The sequence below is a fragment of the Garra rufa genome, chromosome 21 (assembly GCF_049309525.1).
Source record: "Garra rufa chromosome 21, GarRuf1.0, whole genome shotgun sequence".
In the NCBI taxonomy this organism is placed as follows: Eukaryota; Metazoa; Chordata; class Actinopteri; order Cypriniformes; family Cyprinidae; genus Garra; species Garra rufa.
Window position 1 is genome coordinate 9,790,052 of NC_133381.1, and position 23,607 is coordinate 9,813,658.

Genomic DNA, 23,607 nt, shown 5'->3' on the forward strand with positions numbered 1-23,607 from the left:
AACATTCCCCATGTTAAGTATACTGAAAGTTTATTTGGGTAAAAGCATCTGCTACTTGATTCCTTGCTACAAAACACTCTTGTATCAGTCACACTGTTCCCATTTGCAGTATTACTGTCAGTGGCACATTATAACACAATTCTGTCATGTTTAGAGATCTGAGATTTGATGTGTTTGATATTTCCTCAGGTTCTGAGAGTGCGTCTCCAATGCACTCTCTGGGAGGTTCTCGATCGCAGACGCCATCCCCCGCCACGCTCACTGCCGAACACGTCCAGCATAAAGATCTACAGCTGGATGAGAAAATGCACCACTCTGTGCTGCAAACCCCTGATGACCTTGGTAATGCATAGATGGATAGACTTAGCTAAGAATTTGCAAGCTAGTAGACTATCTTTTGCATGTTTGACATCTTTGTAATGAGCCTACTTGATACTTTTCAGAAACCAGTGAGTTTCCGACTGAGGACTGTAGTGTGATGGCTGGAGGCACTCTGACCGGCTGGCACGCTGATGTCGCCACAGTGATGTGGAGGAGAATGCTTGGCATTCTGGGAGATGTCAACTCCATCAAGGACCCTGAGATCCACGCACAGGTCTTTGACTACCTCTGTGAACTCTGGCAGAACCTGGCCAAGGTAAACACACATACACTAAGAGTCCTTCAGAGTGCTCTGAAAGGATGATTTACAGTGCCATTACTAATCAAATTCTAGTTGAAAAACGTCCTTGTGGGGCTGTATTTTTCCGTCTCTGTAGATCAGAGACAATCTTGGGATCTCCCTTGACAACCAGACGTCTCCACCCCCGCCGGATCTGATTCCACCTCTGCGGATTCTGACTCCCTGGCTTTTTAAAGTGAGTTCATCAATATTTTACCTTTATGAGCAAATTTACTTTACCATTTATCCATCCGTCTGTCCGTCCATCTGTCCATTTATTGTTCCATCTATCATTCTGTCGTTCTATCGTACATTATTAGTTATCTATCTATCTATCTATCTATCTATCTATCTATCTATCTATCTATCTATCTATCTATCTATCTATCTATCTATCTATCTATCTATCTAATCTATCTCTGTCGCTCTATCTATCTATCTGTCTGTCTGTCGCTCTATCTATCTATCACTCTATCTATCTCTCTATCTCTCTCTCTCTCTCTGTCTATTTGTCTATCTATCTGTCTGTCTGTCGCTCTATCTATCTATCACTCTATCTATCTCTCTATATCTCTCTCTGTCTGTCTATTTGTCTATCTGTCTGTCTGTCACTCTATTTATCTGTTGCTCTATCTGTTGTTCTATATGTCTATCTATCTATCTGTCTGTCTGTCACTCTATCTATCTATCTATCTATCTATCTATCTATCTATCTATCTATCTATCTATCTATCTATCTATCTATCTATCTATCTCTGTCTATTTGTCTATCTATCTGTCTGTCTGTCTGTCGCTCTATCTATCTCTGTCTATTTGTCTATCTATCTGTCTGTCTGTCTGTCGCTCTATCTATCTGTTGCTCTATCTGTCGCTCTATCTGTCTATCTGTCTGTCACTCTGTCTATCTATTGCTCTATCCATCTATTGCCCTATCATTCTATCTATCATTCTGTTGTCCTTTTTATCATTTATTCATCTATCATTCTGTAATTTTCTACTACTCATTCTATTTATCTATCCATTTGTTGTTCTATCGATCTATCGTTCTATCTTTCATTCTATCTATCGTTCTATCTATGGCTCTATCTATTGTTTTATCTATCATTCTATTTATCGCTCTATCTATCATTCTATCTTTCTGTCTATCATTCTATCTATATGTTGTTGTGTCTGTCTGTCTGTCTGTCTGTCTATCTATCCATCGCTCTATCTACCACTATCGCTCTATTGCTCTATCTATCATTCTGTTGTTCTGTCAAGCTATCTATGATTCTGTTCTTTTTATCATTTATTTATCTGTCTATCGTTCTATGTATCATTCTATCATTCTACCTATCTATTTTTCATTGTATTGTTCATTCTGTAAATGTCTGTCTAATTGATTAACTGTAGTTGTCTATGATACTGGATCAGTTCCTAAAGGTTTTGTGCTGTCTGTGTGCAGGCCACTATGTTGGGTGAACGCTACAAGCAGGGCAAACTCCACGCCTATAAGCTCATCTGTAAGATAATGAAGAGAAGACAGGATGTTTCACCCAACTCTGACTTCCTTATGCACTTCTACAACATCATGCACTGTGGCCTGCTTCACCAAGACCAGGTGTGTTTGTGTGTACCTGTTCACCATGTGAATAGACAAATCTTTTGTACAAAACTTTTGTGTTGACCTCTTCCTCTTTGCTTCACAGGACATTGTGAACACCATCATTAAGCACTGCTCTCCACGCTTCTTCTCTATCGGACTTCCGGGTGCCACTATGCTCATCCTGGACTTCATCGTGGCAGCAAGCCGTGTAACCGCCTGCTCGTCCCTCAATGTGAGAAACCAACAAACTGCTTTCAGATATCACTACCTCTACATCTATGCACATGTGCTTGCAAATGTTGTCAATTGCTTTTGACTTTCTCTTTTCTCTGTCTTTCTCCCAGGCTCCACGGGTGGAAGCTCAGATCTTGTTAGGCTCGCTGGTGTGCCTCCCAAACTTGTACAGTGAACTTCCTGCCCTGCACCCTACAACAGCCGACATCCTCATGACGAAATTCACAGATGTCAAGGTATCGCATAATACTGCTTGAAAGAAAAAAAAAAATTATATACACAGTGCTGTTGAAAATTTTGTTCAGTAATTTTTTTTTTTTTCAGTAATATTTACTGAGCATAATGCTCATCAAGTCTGTATTTATTTGATCAAAAATACAGAAAAAAATTGTAATTTTTAATATTGGTTTTCTATTTTAATATACTTTCAAATAGAATTTATTTTTGTGACGCAGCCCTGAATTTTCATCAGCCATTATATCTGTCTTCAGTATCTCGTAATCCTTCAGAAATCATTCTAAAATGCTGATTTATTATCAGCGTTGAAACTGTTGTGCTGCTTAATAATTTTTTGATTATTTGATAAATAAAAAGTTACAAAGAATTGCGTTTATTAAAAATAGAAATAATAAAAGTATTAATTTCTTAAAAAAAAAAAGAAAAAATGTTCTGACCTTAAACTTTTAAATAGTAGTGTATATTGTAACACAAAATTTCTATTTTGAATAAATGGTTCTTTTTAACTTTTTATTTATTAAAGAAACATGAAAAAAGTATCACAGGTCCCAAATATTAAGCAGCACAATTGTTTCCAACATTGATTATAAATCAGCATATTAGAACGATTTCTGAAGGATCATGTGACAACGAATAATGGAATAAGCTGAGAATTCAGCTTTGTTTCACTGGAATAAATTCTATTTGAAAGTATATTAAAATAGCAAACTGTTATTTTAAATTGCAATAATATTTCCCAAATTTACAGTTTTTCCTGTATTTTTGATAAAATAGATACAGCCTTAATGATAAATTTTAAAAACCATTAAAAAGTCTTGCAGATCCCAAACTTTTGAATGGCAGTATATTTATGTAATTCATTTATTTATAATCTGTACCATTGAAAACTGTTACGCTTTAGTCTGAATAGAAAAGCTTTTGTGCTGACGAGTTGTTCTGAAAAAACATCAACTAATATGCAATTTTGTGCACATTTCCTACAAATATTCTCTGATATCATGTGGTTTTATTCGACCACCAACCTTCAGACCGGACTTCCTCATGTGCTTGTATCCGTAGTCTGTGTTTAACCTCTGATCCACGGGCTGCCCTTATGCAGATCCAAGTGGCTGAATGTATGCCACTCCAACGGTTGTTTAGAGTGCGAGGAAATCTGCTGTAATTGTTCCTGCTGACACTAATGTGCTAATGGGCGATCAGCAATGCAGGCTGCATTGAGCCAAGCTCCATAGGGCTGTTGTTATTGTGTTGCCGTGTTGTTCCGAGCGACGGTAAGGAGCTAATGTACGGTGGCCGAGAGAGGCCAACGCGCTGCAAACAAGAAAACACATGCAAACAGAAAAAACGACAACAAATTAAGAAAACATCTTCATCAGTTTGACAACACAGGCGCTGCAAATCCTCGCAACGCAAACACAAATACGGAAACGCGCTGCAAATTCTCACAACACAACCAAACTCAGAAACGCGCTGCGAACACACGGAGGCGCTGCGAACACACGAACGCGCTGCATATAGAACGGTCCACAACGGAAATGTTTCAGGGGGACCTCAAAAAGTGACGAACTCATCTGGGACCTGATTATTTATATCACTATTTTACCTGATTATTTATATCACTATCACCTTTAAGTGATACTATACTATCACTAAAAGGCGATAGTTCACCGATAACACCTCTGCTCTGACCAACAGCCACTGAAAAAATAATCAGGTCCCAGATGAGTTCGTCACTTTTTGAGGTCCCCCTGAAACATTTCCGTTGTGGACCGTTCTATATGCAGCGCGTTCGTTAGTTTGCAGCGCCTCCGTGTGTTCGCAGCGCGTTTCTGAGTTTGGTTGTGTTGTGAGAATTTGCAGCGCGTTTCCGTATTTGTGTTTGCGTTGCGAGGATTTGCAGCGCCTGTGTTGTCAAACTGATGAAGATGTTTTCTTAATTTGTTGTCGTTTTTTCTGTTTGCATGTGTTTTCTTGTTTGCAGCGCGTTGGCCTCTCTCGGCCACCGTACTAATGCCATGCGGGAAGGCGTCCGTCACTCGCATGCAGAAATTCACATGATGGCATCTGATAACCAGGAGCAGGCCATGAATGACAAGACCGTGGTTAACGTGATCCTTTTTCTTTGCATGTATGTGTGTGTGTGTGTGGACAGATGCTTCTTTTCCAGATGGTTGGATATGTCATGTTCCGAGTTGCCAGATTGCTGGTTTTATGTCAGATTTTGTGTCTGTTGTGAGCGGTTCTGATCATTATCTGTTTGTCTGTCTGCATTATCTCGCTCCGTGCATCTGTGTCTCCGGTGGGAGTGTGTGGGGTATTGTGTATGTTTCTGTGTGTGTGAAAGTCTGTGTGGCTAAGAAATGGCTGCATATTATCTGACACTCTCTAGATGGAATGAAATTGATCGGTATCAGGATGTCGCCAGATCCTTGAACAGGATTTTGTGCACACTGTATTTTCTTTGACTGACATTCAGAATTGTCTATTTGTTCTGACGCAAGAGCCCATTAAATTGATCACAAGTAGCAGTAAAGACATTTATAATGTTGCAAAAGATTTCTATTTCAAATAAATGCTGTTCTATACTTTAAAATATTGAAAACAGAAAACTATTGAAGCTTGTTTCTGCCACAGGATAAAAAAAGAAAAAGCTTTCTGAGAAAAAAGAAATAAAAATGGCAAGATATAAACAAGCTTCTATAGAAATTAAAAACATTATTTTAAGTTGTAATAATGTAATATTTTACATATTAGTGTTTATTTATTACTATATTTTTGAAAATTAAATTCAGCCTTAATGGGCATAAGAGACTTAAAAAAATACTTACTGACTCCATTCTTTTGACCGGTGATATACATCGCATATTATATTAAATTATTTACTATTATCAAATTTTTTACAGTTATTTACAGTATTTAAAAACAACTATTAAATATTGTTACTATTTAAAATAACTGTTTTCTGTTTGAATAGATTTTAAAATGTAATTTATTCCTAATTTATTTAAAGATTGGAGTCAGTGTATTTTTTTGGAGGGAGAGAAATTAAAACTTCTTATTAGCAGGGATGCTTTAAATTGATCAAAAGTGATGATAATGTTTAGTGATTTACAGTCAGGTCCATATATATTTGGACACTGACACAATTTTTATTATTTTAGCTGTTGACCAAAACATATTCAAGTTACAATTATACAATGAATATGGGCTTAAAGTGCACACTCTGAGCTTTAATTTTTAGGGCAGTCTCATCAAATTGGTAGAAAGGTTAAGGAATTCCAGCTCTTTAATATGTACCTCCCCCCTTTTTCAAGGGACCATAAGTAATTGGACAGTTGACTCAAAAGCTGTTTCATGGACAGTTGTGGGCTATTCCTTCATTTTTTTCTACATCAATAAACCAGGTAAAAGGTTTGGAGTTGATTCTAAGTGTGCCATTTGTATTTGGAAGCTGTTGCTCTGAACCCATCATGCAGTCAAAGGAGCTCTGCATGCAAGTAAAACAGACAATTGTTAGGCTTCAAAAACAAAAAGAAATGCATCAGAGAGATAGCAGGAAAATTAGGAGTGGCCAAATCAACAGTTTGGTGATTTCTGAGAAGAAAAAGAACACGCTGGTGAGCTCAGCAACATAAAAATGCCTGGATGTTCACAAAAGATGACAGTATGGTGGATGATTGGATGATCCTCTCCACGGTAATAACACATTTTACAACATCCAACCAAGTGAAGAATACTCTCCAGGAGGTAGGCTATCACTGTCAAAGTCTACAATCAAGAGAAGACTTCACCAGAGCAAAATAGAGAGGGTTTACCACAAGGTGCAAACAAGACCGGATTAGACTTTGTCAAAAAAACATTTAAAAAAGCCAGACCACTTCTGGAAAAGCATTTTTTGGACTGCTGAAATTAAAATCAATGTGTACCAGAATGACGGGAAGAAAAAAGTATGGAGAAGGCTTGGAACAGCTCATGATCCAAAGCCTACAACATCATCATCTGTGAACATGGTGGAGCAGTGTAATGGCATGAGCATGGCTTCCAGTGGCACTGGGTTACCGGTGTTTAGTGATGATGTGACAGAAGACAGAAGCAGCCGGAAGAATTCTGAAGTGTATAGGGATATACTGTCTGCCCAGATTCAGTTAAATGGAGCAAAGTTGTTTGGGCGGCTCTTCATAGTACAAATGGACGATGACCTAAAACATACAGCAAAAGCAACCCAGGAGTTTTTAAAGGTAAAAAAGTGGAATATTCTGCAATGGCCAAGTCAATCTTCTGATTTCAAATTGATTGAACATGCATTTCACTTGCTGAAGACAAAACTAAAGGCAGAAAGACCCACAAACCAACAACAACTGAAGTCAGCTGCAGTAAAGGCCTGGCAAAGCAGCACAAAGGAGGAAACCCAGTCTATGGTGATGTCCATGAGTTCCAGACTTAAGACAGTCATTGCCTGCACAGGATTCTCAACAAAATATTAAAAATGAACATTTTATTTATGATTATATTTATTTATCCAATTACTTATGAGCCCTTGAAAATGGGGGGTCTGTGTATAAAAATGGTTGTAATTCCTTAGCATTTTATGTTATATTTTTGTTCAACCCCTTGAATTAAAGCTTAAAGTCTGCACTTCAATTTCATCTTGATTGTATCATTTTTAAAACTATTCTAGTGGCATACAGAGCCGAAATTATGAAAAGTGTGTCAGTGTCCAAATATATATGGACCTGACTGTATAATGTTACAAAATGCTATTCTTCTGAACTTTCTTTTCATCAAAGAAACCTGAAAAAAATCTAATCTGCTGTTTTCAACATCATCATAATAATAAATGTTTTTTTGAGCAGCAAATCAGAATATTAAAATGTTTTCTGAACTGTCATGTGACTGGAGTAATGATGCTAGAAATTCAGCTTTGAAATCATAGGAATAAATTACATTTTAAAATATATTAAAACAGAAAACAGTTATTTTAAATGGCACTTTACTTTTATGCTGTACTTTGGATGAAATAATTACAGGCTTGGTGAGCAGACAATAAACATCTTAATCTTACTGTGCAAAAACTTTTGACTGGTATTGTGTATATATGTTTTTTTAAAGTGTGACATTCACCAAAAAACAAAAAGGAAACAATTAATACATAAAGTATTTTGTTTTTCTGTTTCAGGAGCACATAATCAAGCACATCCTGACCTCTGCCAGAGATGAGCCTTCTGCACCAGCAAGGTACAATTCCTGAACACGAACACTTTGTCCTAATCAAAGCTGTGACTTAGGAGTTACCAAATTTATTCTGACATGTTGTGCTGTGGTGCTTAGGTAAACGACGCAAGTTTGAATTTGGCTCACAGCGTTTCCTGATCCCATTGACCCACACTCTCCACATCATTTCCTCTTCTATTCCTCCACTAAATAAAAAAGTGTTAAAAATGACATCTTAGCTACGTGCGTCACATTAAATAATTTTCCTGTTCTTACTAAAAGCAAAATGATGCATGAATCAACTCACAGCCGACAGTATGAAATTTCAACCAGAGGACACAATTCTGATCAGACGTCACTAACATGAACACTCAAATAATATAGAGCCTCCTGCAGCAGACAGAAAACATGTCATTGTGCATTTAAAAGCATTATACTAATTCCATAAACTTAAATCTAATTTTAACAGATGATTGTATATTTAATTAAGTGATCCCATGATGTAGCCTGTGTAATATCTTGCTTCAAAAATGTATTTTTATAGTCTTAAATTTATGATTTGGATTTTTTCTTATTGGAATGGTCTTGTGTTTTCCAGGTCAGTGTATCCTCCTTGTTAGATTTGTTTTTTAAAATGAAGCATGCAAACCCCATGCCAGACAGATTAATAACTCTGTACATTAAGGTCAGTGTTAGACCGGTGTGGGGCTATGTGTCTGGTCATATCTAGACAGATTAGGAGCAGTGTCATTTAAAGTAATCCAGTAGGATTAGAGTGGATCCTCATGGAGCTCAAGTCATTAGAAGCACCCATAACTATAGGAAAAGTTTAGTTTTTTTTTTTTTTTTTTTTTTTTTTTAGAGAAAAGCTGAGGCTTAAATATCTGTGGCCTAGTGGTTAGTCCACATGAGCTGTTGGCCTCATTTAATGCAAGTTTTAGTCAAACTTGGTTTTGTGAAATGTGCAAAATCTGTATATATAGATACAGAAGCTGATTTTAAAAAGCTTTAATGTTAAAGCTGTTAATTATTTTACCAAAATAAGAGGAATCATACAAAATGCATGTATTTTTTTTTTATTTAGTCCTGACCTGAATAAGATATTTTACATAAAAGGCATTTACATATAGCCTAGTCCACTGGAGAAAATAATTGTTGAATTTTAAAAAGTTCAAAAGTTTACATCCCCTTGGTTCTTAATACTGTGTTCTTACCTGAATGATCAACATCTTGTTTTTTTTTTTGTTTTTTTTTGTTTAGTGATAGTTGTTCATGAGTCCCTTGTTTGTTCTGAACAGTTAAACTGCCTCTTGTTCTTCAGACAAAATCCTTCAGGTCCCTCAAATTCTTTTGTTTTCACGCGTGTTTGTGTATTTGAACCCTTTCCAACAAAGACTGATTTTGAGATCCATCTTTTTACACTGAGGACAACTGAGGGGCTCATGCAACTATTACAGAAGGTTCAAACACACACTGATGCTCTAAAACAGGGGTGGGGAACCTTGATCCTCGAGGGCCGGTGTCCCTGCAGAGTTTAGCTCCAACCCTAATCAAACACACCTGAACAATCTAACCAAGGTCTTCAGGATACAGGTTGGTATTTTTTTTTTTCAGGGTTGGAGGTAAACTCTGCAGGGACACCGGCCCTCGAGGATCAAGGTTCCCCACCCCTGCTCTAAAAGGAAAAACAATGCATTAAGAGCCAGGGGTGAAAACTTTTGAATGGAATAAAGATGTGTACATTTTTCTTATTTTGCCTACATATCAATATTTTTCCATTGAGTACTGCCCTTCAGAAGCTACAGAAGATACTTACATGTTTCCCAGAAGACAAAATAAGTTAAATTTACCCTGATCTTCAAATTCAATAAGTTTTCACCCCCGGCTCTTAATGCTTGGTTTTTCCTTCTGTAGCATCAGTGAGCTTTTGAACCTTCTGTAATTGTTGCATATGAGTTTTTGCTTGTCAGGTGCATTTGTAAATTGTTTTATTTTAAATGTGTTGGAAGTTATCAGTTTTTTAAATTATATCTCTTTGTCTCTTTTTTCAGGTGTGTGGCGCTCTGTAGTCTGGGTATTTGGCTCTGTGAGGAGCTGGTTCATGGCACTCAACATCCACAGATCAAAGAAGCGCTCAATGTCATCTGTGTCACTCTCAAGGTAACGCATGCTTGGTTATACAACAAAATGTGCATATATTCTGCTGTTAAAGATTGATTATGAACGGAACAGAAGCATCTATGTTGTAAAAGAACCTTCACTGGCAATGTAAGTGAGCACAGCAGAGAAATGATGGCATTGCCCTTGGCCTGAGTCTTCTGAAGCCGTTCCTGATGCCTGGGCTCACTGCACTGGCACAAGTGTGTTCTGTTCATCCAGAAGAAGATTATTCCATACTCCCTGCACCCACCCCTACCAGCCTTCCTAAATCTGGACCGTCAACATGTTTGGCTTCTCTGCTTCTCACAGACAGAAGGCTAATCCACTGAAGAATGCACGCTTCAGAGACTTCGAGGAATTATTACATTTCTGTCTCAAATGAAGGCTAGGGCCAGCAGACACACACACATACTCAAACTCTGGTCCAATCAGAGAAGTTCGCTTGCGATCGGGTCGATTCTATTGGCTTTTCTGAGAATGTGGTGTCAGTGGAGGGTCTCTCTCCTTTGGATGTGTTCCATGAAGCAGAATTAGGCAAAGACTCATCCCGTCTTAATCAGCTCTGATGAGGCCCACGACACAGTTCTGCCGTTTTGCTCCACACATGTCTGAGCACATTAAAGTTGCTGATTGCTTCCATTTTAACCATTAATACCTTCCTTCCAGTTCTCAAATAAAACCGTCGCTCTGGTGGCCTCGGACATTCTGCACCTGCTCATCAATTATGTGGACGAACTGCAGAAATTCCCGCCTGACACTCCAAAGAAAATAGTGGAGGTAAAGTCAGTCACAATGCAAGTAAGCTCAACATGGTTTGTTGAATAGAAAGTAATGTTGATTTCCTGCTTTGTAGGTCCTTATTGCAACCATCACTCACCTTCTCCCAGCCACAGAGTCCTCCCCTCATGAGCTGGACAAAAGGGTATGTCTTTTCAAACAGCGCACCCCAACACAATGAAAGAACACACTCATGTACATGTGAAATAAATGCTTTCTGTTTTTCAACCAAGAGCTCATGATTGTTCTATTAAAGAGAAAGTACACCTAAAAAACAGAACAGTTTGATCTAGATACAACACATCAAGTAATTTCCTGGTCTTACTAAAAACAGAAATGCTTAATTAAGCAACTAAAGGTGTTTGCTACATTATAAGTCTTAAGCAGTTTGGCACAGTAGGTTTGCCTGAGGAATTGGTTGAAATTATACCGGTTGTATCAATTGGGTTTCTTTAAATATAAGCTACAGGTCCTAAGTCTTAAGTAGCACAGGTATATTTGTAGCAATAGCCAAAAATACATTGCATAGGTCAAAATTATCTATTTTTCTTTTATGCTAAAAATCATTAGGATATTAAGTAAATGTCATGTTCAAAGAGGAGATCAAAACTTAATTTTTGATTAGTAATATGCATTGCTAAGAACTTCATTTAGACAACTTTAAAGGCGATTTTCTCAATATTTAATTTTTTTTTTTTTTTTTTTTTTTTTTGCACCCTCAGATTCCAGATTTTGCACCCTCAGATTCTTGGCTATATATTGTCCTAGCTTTCAGATGTTGATAAAACATTAAAACAATTGACCCTTATGACTGGTTTTGCGGTCCAGAATCACATATATAGAAGTCAAAATTTGAAGTGGATCAAAACCTTTTATCAAAGTTGTCTTAAAACCAATATATGCATACAAATGACTTTTAAAAAATATATTAAGAAAGAAAGCATTGATATTGAAGATGTTTGGTTATAACTTAATTTTTTTTGGTCTCTTTCCAGCTGGTTGTGTCTCTGCTGCTGTGCTTGCTGGACTGGGTGATGGCTCTACCTCCAAAAACTCTCCTGCAGCCGGTCCAAGGAGCCTCAGACAAGGAGAAAACTGACAAGTCCGTCCTCAGCTGCATCTATAAAGTATGAGGCCAACACTGACATCTGCTATTAAGCATAATTTTTATGTTATGGTTATAACAGTACACCAAAGTCACGATTTGACACATACCTCCGTTTTGGGGTCACCGTCACGGTTCAGTATGAGTTCAGTACAACAGAAAATTTATTTTTTCATTTATTTTGAACAATAGTGCTACATACATGTAGCATTTGCAGTTGTTTTTGAAAAAAATTACAGATAGTTTGCTCGCCTCCTTATCCAAGATGTTTATGCATGCCTTTCTTGATTCGTAAAACAATTGTTTTTTGGGGAAAAGAATTCCGCAATGTTTTTCATATAGTGCAGTGTTTCTCAACTCCAGTCCTCAGGGCCCACTGCTCAGCACATTTTGTATGTCTTCCTCATTTAAGGCACCTGATTTTGATCATCAGGCTCATTAGAAGAAAGATTCATGAACTGAACTGAGTGTGTCAGACTCAGAAACATACAAAATGTGCAGAGCAGTGGGCCTCGAGGACTGGAGTTGAGAACCACTGAATATAGTGGACTTCTATGGTGCCTTTGCGTTTGAACGTCCAAAATGCAGTTTAAATGCAGCTTCAAAGGGCTCTAAACAATCCCAGCCGAGAAAGAAAGGTCTTATCTAGCAAAACGGTTACAAATAAATTGACAATTTATATACTTTTTAACCTTAAATGCTCATCTTATCAAGCTCTGTGTAAACTGTGTATTCCGCTTCATGACAGTTAGGGTATGTCGAAAAACTCCCATCTTATTTTCTCCTCCAACTTCACAATCATCCTACATCGCTGTTTTACCTTTTTTTGTAAAGGGCCTTTAACCCTCCTTGTGCGTTTACTTTGTAAACACTGGGTCGGTACTTCTGCAGCAATGTAGCACAATTTTGAAGTTGGAGAAGAAAATGAGATGAACGTTTTTTGACATAACCTAACTGTATTGACCCGGAATGCACAGAGTTCACGGAGAGCTAAACAAGATGAGTATTTGAGGATAAATAGTATATAAATTGTCAATTTGCCTGATTGTTTCACTAGATAAGATCCTTCTTCCTCGGCTGGCGTTGTTTAGAGCCCTTTGAAGCTGCATTTAAACTGCATTTCGGAAGTTCAAACTCGCAGGCACCATAGAAGTCCACTATATGGAGAAAAAACCTGAAATGTTAGCCTCAAAAAACATTATTTCTTTACGAATGAAGAAATAATCTGTATTTAATTGTATTTCTAACCCATTTGTCCATCCCTCAGGTCCTCCATGGCTGTGTATATGGGGCTCAGAGCTTCAGTAACCCCAATTACTTCCCCATTCACCTGTCAGACTTGAGCAGCCCAGACTACGACCCCTTCCTACTACTGGAGAACCTGAAGGAGCCAGAGCCGCTCCATTCACCCGACTCTGAACGCTCCTCTAAACTGCAGCCTGTCACTGAAGGTGAACGCATATCTTCTGCCTCTCTCATTTATTTGTGTTGACCTGCTTTAAAGCTCTTGTGTTTATCCATCTGATATTTTTGTCAAGTACTGCACTCACTTGTCTTTCTCCAGTTTCACCTTGTCCTAACCAGTTGGACATGACATGACAAGGACCAATGAAATGTCCCTGTTGGTCCAAGTGACCTAAAAATTGCTTTGCCATTACATAACAGCTTTTTACTTGGATTAACATAAAACTGAATTGATTGTTTTTGACTGTTGCATCAGGATGAGACAAAAATATGGAAAATATAGAGCTTGGCATGCAGTATTAAAGGATTAGTTCACTTCCATAACAAAAATGTACAGATAATGTACTCACCCCCTTGTCATCCAAAATGTTCATGTCTTTCTTTCTTCAGTTGTAAAGAAATTGTGTTTTTTGAGGAAAACATTTCAGGATTTTTCTCCATATAATGAATATGTATGGTGCCCCCAAGTTTGAACTTCCCAAATGCAGTTTAAATGCAGCTTCAAAGGGCACTTAACGATCCCAGGCGAAGAAGAAGGGTCTTATCTAGCAAACTGATTGGTTATTTTCGAAACAAGTTGACAGTTTATATACATTTTAACCTCAAATGCTCATCTTGTCTCGATTCTGTGATGCGCATGCGTAGTCTGTGTGATCCTGGTCAATACAGTTAGGGTATGTCGAAAAAAAAACTCCCATCTCGTTTTCTTCCCCAACTTCAAAATTGTCCTACATCGCTGCAGATATACCGACCCAGTGTTTACAAAGTGAACATACAAAGAAGATCAAACACCCTTTACAAAAAAAGGTAAAACAGCATTGTAGGATGATTTTGAAGTTGAAGACGAAAACGAGATGGGACAAAAGACGAAACAAGACGAGCATTTGAAGTTAAAAAGTATATAAATTATCAATTTGTTTCGAAAATAACCAATCATTTTGCTAGATAACACCCTTGTCTCTCTTCTGGGATTGTTTAGAGCCTTTTAAAGCTGCATTTAAACTGCATTTTGGAAGTTTAAACTTGGGGGCACCATTCATATCCATTATATGGAGAGAAATCCTGAAATGTTCTCCTCAAAACATAATTTCTTTACGACTGAAGAAAGACATGAACATCTTGGATGACAAGGGGGTGAGTACATTATCTAAATTTTTGTTCTGAAAGTGAACTAATCCTTTAACCAACACGCCCAACCCTGTTTCTCCTATCTTTATCACCTGTGTAGTTAAACCAAGCAGAACACTAGTAGAACAAATCATAAGAGGCAGGAATAAACTAGCTGAATGTCTTCATGACTGAATCTGTTTGCTCCCTTATGCTAGTTTCAGTGTGTATCAGGGAGAGGACAGGTTTGAGATGGACAGCAGGGGGCTGGTTTCCTGTGCTGCCGGTGCTGTGTCTCTCTCCATCAGGCGAAAATAACTAATCATTACAACCCTGAGTGAGACATGTGTCCACCACTTTCCTACCTCCATTACTCTTGAAATTACTCCTAGCGCTGGATTCTTGCTAGATCGGAGGGCACTCGGCGGCTGAGGTGGTCCGTACAGAAGACTGCTTCATCAGGATAAAATCCCTCCCCCCGAGAGCTCCGGTCTAAGAATGTTTTGGCTCATTAAGGCGGTGGAGAGTGTCGCTGAATGTGATTGGTGTGCTGTGTTGATTGGGGGGAGTGGGCCACTGGCACGTCGAGTGTACTGGTATTGGGCTGCTCTCTGCATGGTTTCTTTGTGAGTTCTGGCAGTGTGTGAAGAAGGAGTGTCTCCATCGGGAGCTTCTTAGCAGCATCGAGGCATCTGTACCTCTCTCCAGGCATCCTGCATTCTTCATCACACCCTAATGTCCCTGTATTCACACGAGCCTTCCGCACCTTCACTCAACTCGGCTCTGCAGGAGTTTAACACTGATAGATCTGAAAATCACTACATCCCTGATGAAACGAGTGCCTAAACTCTATTCCTTTACTTGTTTCTAACACCTTTTCATCATCACTGCAGTCTCTCCATCTCTCTCACTTTCTGATTTTTGATTAAATTCTGCAGGGATGGATCAACCGATTAGTCGATAGTGAGGTCAACAATTTAAATGTAAATTTTGTTTTTATTTATTTTTGATTTATTATTATTTCTTTAAAATTATGTTTTTCAGTATGTTTAATGGTGGTTTAGTTAGTTTGCTAACAGCATCCTGATAGTTTGCACAGTAAAACCTTTTGCATCTTCAAATTGATCCATGTTAAGAAAAATGTTAGAAACTTTCCAAAAATAACTGGCCATTACAATTGTGCTGTTTTTTCACATTTATAGGACAACATGTCAACTTAAAAACGGTCTTAAATAGTCTTACCAACTTTACAATTGTACCATAAGGCCCATATATTCTTTTTTTCTCCTTCTAGCAAAATCTAAGTGTAAAAATGCCGTTTTATTTAAGAAACATGACTAGATGACCCCCAAGCCAGCTTAAATATACAAGGCTTCCATAATACTGATTGGTCAATAAGATGTTCAGTCAAGTTGTTCATGAAATTAGCGTAGTAAGTATAGTTTAGAACATCTCAAATAGATTTGAACTGAGCTTGAGAGTTCATCACGGTTATTAGTTACTATAAACTTTGCCAAACTAGCCAAAATACTTCATAAATGAACACCCAAGTAGTAAGGGATATGTAGAACCTTATGAATGAAGAACAATCTAATTTGTCTTTGAAAATCTCTGGAAATTTATGGATGTACAACTTCTCATAAATACATTTTCGTATTTCTTTGTGTTTGTAGTGAGGAGCCGTATTCAGCAAGGCCTAATTTCAATTGCGGCACGCACAGTCATATCCCACCTGGTCAACCACCTGGGCCACTATCCCATGAGTGGTGGTCCGGCCACTCTGACCAGCCAGGTATGTGAGAACCAGGATAACCCATACAGCGAGAGCGCAGACCTGACCCCTGAGCTCTTTGACGCACCCAACTTGCAGTTCTTCGTGCTCAATGGCACCACCCTGTTGTCCTATCTTCAAATCCGGGCGGAGGACGGCCTGCCCGGTGGTGGGATGTCAGCTGGCCTCACCACCACCAGTGCCTGCGTTCGGGTGATCGTGAGGGACATTTCCGGAAAACACTCCTGGGACTCGGCTGTACTGTATGGTCCACCTCATTGCATCACTCCTAGTCAAACTTTGCACCTCTACTCATCCTCCAATCAATCAGGGGGCGGTAGAGAACGTGGCCGAGATGAGGACAGTCTAGAAAGAGGCAGTCAAGAAGAACAAGAAGATGGAGCTTTTCAGGAGAACGAGGAAGATCTAGATGAGCAGGAGGAAGAGGTGAAAGAAGACAGGGAGGAGGAAGAACTGGAGGAAGAGGAGGAAGAAGAAGAGGCAGGGCTGGAACTGATGGCCCCACAGGCCAAACGGCGGTGCAGAGAGGTGATCCCAGGCTGGGACTCCCTGCAGGATGGGGAGGACGCCCTGGACGAGATGCTGCAGTATCTGGGATACTCCAGCCCTGAGTGCCTGCAACGTACTGGTGCACCGCTCAATATTCCAGCACCGCCGCCCACCTGCGTGTCTGAAAAGCAAGAGAACGATGTCATCAACGCCATCCTGAAGCAGTGCGCTGAAGAGCGAGACTTCACGCTGCATCGTGGGAATGACCTGAACATGAGGGCCGTAGTGCAGCAAGAGCCAAGCCCACAGAGACCCCAGTCAGCCTTCTACTACTGCAAACTGCTCCTCAACATACTGGGCATGAACTCCTGGGAGAAGAGGTAAGATCCATGACTATGAGAACACAGTAGCAGGTCGCAAATGCCTGGGCATCTGATTTACCTTATTTTTCAATGCAAAAGTAAGCTGTGTTAGACTTTGAGTTCATAAGCCACTATCGGGAAATAACGAGAAGAATAACCAAAGTGCAGTAAATGGTAAACCTGTTTGTGCTACAATACATTGTGTTCATAATTAGGATAATACATTAAAATAGTATTGTAAGACACACCAGTTTGCAATATCACGCAGCAAAGAAGCTGCTTTGTACAGCTAAAAATATCTGGATGCGAATGAGACTGGAAGCCAGACCCATATAATTTACAAATGGCTGCACCCACTTTTATGGGAAGAAAAAAGTGGATAGGGCAGGGTTTTTTAAACCTGTCCTGCAGGCTACCCAGAACTACATTTTGTATGTCTCACCCAATTCAAGTATTGTAGTCTCTACTAATGAGCTGATGAGTTGAATCATGTGTGGGAGATGAGGCAGGCATGCAAACTATGCAGTGCTGGGGAACCTCCGGGACAGGTTTGGAAAAACCTTTGATTTAGGTTATCCACAAGTACAAATCGTATTGGACTTCAGCACTACTTTCACACAATTAAAGTGCATTACGTACAAAATTAGTTGTTAAAATTTAGGAGACTATTAAAGTATACTAAATGTACAGTTGCAGGGTATTTTTATTAAGTTTTATTAAGTATGTTTTTGTTCTATACTTGTTTTTTAAAATAAATTTTAGTATATTTATTTTTTACTAGGGTAGTACTCCTAATAAAATGATAATTTAAGCATTATTTTCATACCAGAAAAACGTAAATACACAACAAAAAAATTAAATAAGTAAAATAATAATAAATTATTTTTTATAAAATCAATTAATTAGAGATGAGTTAACAAAACCATTAAAATGGGATCTAGAAAATTAATGGAAAACATATAATTTGGTTTTAAAAAATGAATTTGAGAAACAAATACAGCATTTTTAACTATTTTTGTTAAACTTAAAAAAATGCTATTAAATTGGGTACATTTCATAATTTAAATTAATTAGACATGTTTTTTGATGAATAAAATTTAATTTAACCATTAAAAAGTCCACAAAATTTTTTGTAAATAATTAAAAATTTAAAAACATTTTTCAAAATAAAAACAAAAAGAAAGAAATAAAGCAAAAAAAATTGCAATGACAAACACATACTTCACACAATACTTCACAAAAAATGTGGTAATGCTAATGTGGTTTTCCCATGCTAGATTTGTTATTTCAAAACTTTTCTCCAGGGCCCAGATTCACAAAATTATTAATAATTTAAGACATTTCATAAGAATTTCAATTCATGAACAACATGCTTACGAACATCTTGAAAATGACAAGCTTTGTTGTTTGATTGTATGACTTTTTTTAGACGATCAGTCATTTTTTGCACTGCCTGCAAATTACTGCAGATATACTTATGATAATCATCATAAATGTGACCCTGGACCACAAAACCAGTCTTAAGTCGCTGAGGTATATTTGTAGCAATAGCCAAAAATACATTGCATGGGTCAAAATTTTTGATTTTTCTTTTATGCCAAAAATCATTAAGAAATTAAGTAAAGTTCATGTTCCATGAAGATTTTTTGTAAAATTCCTTCTGTAAACATATCAAAATGTAATTTTTGATTTGTAATATGCATTGTTAAGAACCTAATTTGGACAACTTTAAAGGTGATTTTCTCAGTCTTTTTGATTTTTTTGCATCCTCAGATTTCTGATTTCAAATAGATGTATCTCAGCCAAATATTGTCCTATCCTAACAAACCATACATCAATAGAAAGCTTATTTATTGAGCTTGTATAAATGTATAAATCTCAGTTTTGTCAAATTTAACCTTATGACTGGTTTTGTGGTCCAAGGTCACAAATGTGCTCACTACCTGCACTGGAACTGGCTTGATGCGAGTTAAGCACTCGAAATCATGTTTTTTTTTAAATGTGATTTCTCTGTATTTTAAATTAGTTTTATTTTTTAAAATATCTCACAAGAATCGGTCATCAAAGTTATTCATGTTCTGAACCCCAAGTTATTCATTTCTTCATGTCCACATCAAAATCAACAAAGAACTTTTGTATTCTTTGTTTTTAGAATGTGTTCTAAAAATTTTTAGGCAGTTTATTACAAATAACAGAAACGAATTCCACTGACCACGATTCTGCCGATTCTGTTATGTCTTTATCTTAGCTTTGTTTAACTGCCACATCAAATAGTTTAATCCTTTGGTCTGGAAATCAAGTGTTCAGCAACACTTTTTTTCCCAAAAGAATCACTACGTTGATTTGCTAGAGTTTGTTAGCACAATCTGGGCGACGCTGTTGTTGAAGGCTGATAATGCATGTAAACATCCTGTTTGCTCACACCTCTCCCTGATTGCGCATTGCCACGTTAATCTGCTTTAAACAGTCAACATCTTTCTGATTAGCTTATCCACCAATAGACGCTGTCCCCTCATTGAATTTGACTGTAAAGGTTCAATACCATTCCATTTTGTGGTATTACAGAGAATGGTTAAATATTTCCAGATGACAAATAATTGGAAAATTGGGGTTATTTTTCACCTTGAATGTAATGGCATTAATTTTCATGATATACATGCTCTGTGTTATGAGATTAATGAAGGAAAATTGTTTTTTCACCATTCCCTCGTAGAGTCGTCGGGGGGGGGAAAAAGCTTTTCTACAACAGCACGGTGTGTGTGTGTATGTGTGCACGCACGCAGCTTTTATGGGGGGATTAATTCTTGAGGGGTCTGTTATCTGCCGAGCAGCCGCGGTACTTTTCATTCTTGCCTGATACGCCGGGTGAAAATAAAAGGCTGCTACCTTTCGAATGTGGCTGGAGGGTTATTATGAGTTGGAGAGCTGGGAGAAAATGCATAGGGGCTGTTTAATGAGGAATTGTCCTGCTGCCGCTCTCCAGGCATTCATGTATCATTTATCCGTGGTCAGAGACTAAGGCATTGCAATCCGCCGGGCCATTGTGTGTGTGAGCGCGCGCCTAATGTCGGCCTTTTATGCCATTCGCGCGTTCGCCTCCTGAAATGGCTCACTTTCAATGGAGAAAATGAAGACCATTACATTGCAACAAGCTAATAAAGAGACCCCTGCTCAAAGAAAAGGAGAACAAAACAAAAAGTCCTTTTAGAGAGCATCGTGTGGCTTTTCCACATGACTCATATGGCCACTTGGAGGGAGTGAAAGATAAAGAGGGGGAGAGGGAGGAAGTAACTAAAATCTGAACTATAAAAGCTGCAGACGGAAAGAAGTCGCATTATCTTAGATTTATAATTTTTTTTTTCTTTTCATGACATCATGTGTACGTTTTTTGTTTTCACGGCTCATAAGATGTTTTTCAGCGCACGATCTTCCATTGTTCGTGTTCATTTGCATTTCTCTTGCGGGGTCAGATTTTCCGGGAGTCTGTGAGAAAAACAAGGAAGACTGTAATTAAGCAGGCGGCTGCTTAATGAAAGAGACCTAACGCACAGTCTAGAACAGTGCTTCTTCAAATAGGGTCTGTGAAGTATGGCTAGAGCTTTCTTAATTCTATTTATCTGTCTATCTACCGTTCTATCATTTTATTTGTCTGTCTATTCTTCTATCTATCTGTCATTAGTGCTGATTAGGGATGTGCGGTATACCGGTACTGTGAAAATACCGGTATTTATTTTTTTTAAACGGTACAATATCAAAAGTTTGCTCAGTTCGGTATTTCATCCGCTGTTCCGATTTTCACCACTATGCGGCAGTGTTCCGCAAACTGGCGTAAAACCGGCAGGCGTGATAACAGACAAACGGCAATGGATGACATAGATGAAACGCGCTCTGCAGCGGTCAAAGGAGCTAGCAAAAAAATAAAGACATGTATATGTGAACCCATTTTATTCAGTCCCAAAATAACAATCCAACCTGTATCCTCTACTCTGTTGGGTTTTTTGTTGTTGTTGTTGCATTCTGGTTGCATTCACATTTTCTTTGTGATAAAGACTGAAAATATGTGACCCTGGACCACAAAACCAGTCATAAGCTTACATTTTACAAAACTGAGGTGTATATATCACATGAAAGCTGAATAAATAAGCTTTCAATTGATGTATGGTTTGTTAGGATAGGACAATATTTGGCCGAGATACATCTATTTGAAAATCTGGAATCTGAGGGTGCAAAAAAATCTAAATACTGAGAAAATCACATTTAAAGTTCTCCAAATTAAGTTCTTAATAATGTATATTGCTAATAAAAAATACATTTTGATATATTTTATAGTAGGAATTTTACAAAAAATCTTCATGGAACATGATCTTTACTTAATTTCCTAACGATTTTTGGCATAAAAAAAAATTAAATAATTTTGACCCATAAAATGTATTTTTGGCTAATGCTACAAATATACCCCAGCGACTTAAGACAGGTTTTGTGGTCCAGGGTCACATATATTAAGAGATTACTTTATTTTAATTAGATCTCTTCAGTTTTGTTTGTTTGTTTTTTATAATTTTTTTGTAACAATTTCTTTGCACAGTTGTTCATAGAGTTTTCAATTCACCTATATTTACCTGTTTCCTTTTTTTTTTTTTATACCTATGGTATCGATTTGGTATCGATACCAAGGTATTAGATCCTAGTATCGTACCGAAGTCAAAATTGTGGTATCGAGCCATCCCTAGTGCTGATATAACGGTTCAAGTGGTAAACCGGTTTGAATTACACAAACTGTATGAATTTTTAAATATATATATACTGGTACAAGTGCCTAAGCGTGAATTTCTGACTAATGGTTGGAAAACTTTTAGAACTATTAAAAACACACAACTAATTTTTTAACTGGGCTAATAAACCAATTGTAAAGAGCTGTTAAATAGTGTGATAGTCAAGACCACCTAATCCGAGACCAAGACCATTGTGCGTTGAGACCAAGACCAAGACCAAGACCAGCACTGCTCAAATGAATCTATAGGATCCACATTTACTGCCTGAATAATGCCTTATTTTTAATAAATAAACACAATAATAAGACACTTACAGAGCTGTTACCAATCAAATGAAATCTCTAACAGCAAAACTCATATTTGCACTGCAGTGGTGGCGCTGAAGCAGCATCTGAATTGGTACAATTACAAATGCATAAATAATGTTGAGAATAATGTTTAAAAAAATGCATATTAAATGTTTGTGTAAATTTTTTTTTATTTTAAAAAAACAGTTCTCTTGCTCTTGTGATATTGTCATATTATAATATAAAAATCTCATACACTCAAGCACTTTTTTGCAACAATATCTTGAATTTTGTGGGTGTATGTATTATTTTGGTGACATTTTTGACACAATCCCTCAATAATTTCGGCATAGCAGTATAAATCAGTGGTTCTCAGCCAGGGGGCCAGGGCCCACTATTGGGGCCTCAACAAACTTCCAAGATGACTTAAAATTATTTAAAATAAGACAAAACAAGCATTGAACTAAAATTAACTAAATGAACTAAAACAGGTAAAAATCTAAGATATTCCCTATTTATTATTTGGTTATTTTTAAAGATTTATTTTTTGGCATTTTTGCCTTTATTATGATAGGACAGATCAGACCTGACAGGAAGCGAAGTGGGAGAGAGATGGGGGGCGGGATCGGGAAAGGTCCTCGAGTCGGGATTCGAACACGGGATGCCCGGAGCGCAACGGCACTATATGTCGACGCGCTGCCCACAAGGCTATCGGCGCCAAAGTATTTGGTTATTTTTATAATAAATATACATCTTTCTAGTCATGCTAAGCTAAAAATAAAAATAAAAATATTTTGGGAGAGTGGAGGGGGACCTTCAAATATTAATGTGGACAATAGGGGGGCAGTGAAGTCAAATATTTTGAGATCCACTGGTATAAATCAAATCATCTATTTTTGTTATTTAGTTTAGGGTTCCTAAGGGGTTTGGAAAAGTATAGAATTTGATTTAAGTATTTTCCAGGTCAGACTTTTATGTGTACACAACAGAAACCATTAAACTTGGGATTCTGTCCAAAGAAGGCCAAATTTTAAACACTTTTTTAGACCCTTAAACTTGGCAAATTTTATGCCATCAGCCCATTTTATGTCATGTTTTCTTCGCCGCCACAGAGGATGTGTTACATTGAACATTTGGACTTGATATTAGAGGTACTACCATAAGAAAAGGCTTTGTATGAAAATCAATGACAACGACACTACTGTTAACAGAAACCAGAGACACTGAAGACAAACGCAAGTAGAAAATACTGTAGCAGGTAGAGCAAGATCACTGTTTACAATGTGCAAAATATAATAAGAAAATGTATCTCTGAGGGGAACTGACTGTCTTTAGAAAAGTTTAAATGGTATTTTCTTTTCATC

The 23,607-nt window shown here is 37.6% G+C and overlaps 1 protein-coding gene across 8 annotated transcripts in view; it reads left to right on the plus strand.

The window, feature by feature from the left end:
• ralgapa1 (Ral GTPase activating protein catalytic subunit alpha 1) overlaps window positions 1–23,607 on the plus strand; it is a 101,314-nt gene that overhangs the window by 41,468 nt on the left and 36,239 nt on the right. For all 8 annotated transcript variants that reach the window (XM_073827613.1, XM_073827615.1, XM_073827617.1 and 5 more), the window contains 13 exons: window positions 190–342; window positions 444–637; window positions 759–857; window positions 2,106–2,261; window positions 2,350–2,478; window positions 2,591–2,716; window positions 7,894–7,952; window positions 9,980–10,088; window positions 10,755–10,865; window positions 10,942–11,010; window positions 11,861–11,992; window positions 13,238–13,421; window positions 16,215–17,202. In XM_073827613.1, the coding sequence (XP_073683714.1) occupies window positions 190–342; window positions 444–637; window positions 759–857; window positions 2,106–2,261; window positions 2,350–2,478; window positions 2,591–2,716; window positions 7,894–7,952; window positions 9,980–10,088; window positions 10,755–10,865; window positions 10,942–11,010; window positions 11,861–11,992; window positions 13,238–13,421; window positions 16,215–17,202 (2,509 nt within the window). The remainder of the gene's footprint in view (window positions 1–189; window positions 343–443; window positions 638–758; window positions 858–2,105; window positions 2,262–2,349; window positions 2,479–2,590; window positions 2,717–7,893; window positions 7,953–9,979; window positions 10,089–10,754; window positions 10,866–10,941; window positions 11,011–11,860; window positions 11,993–13,237; window positions 13,422–16,214; window positions 17,203–23,607) is intronic.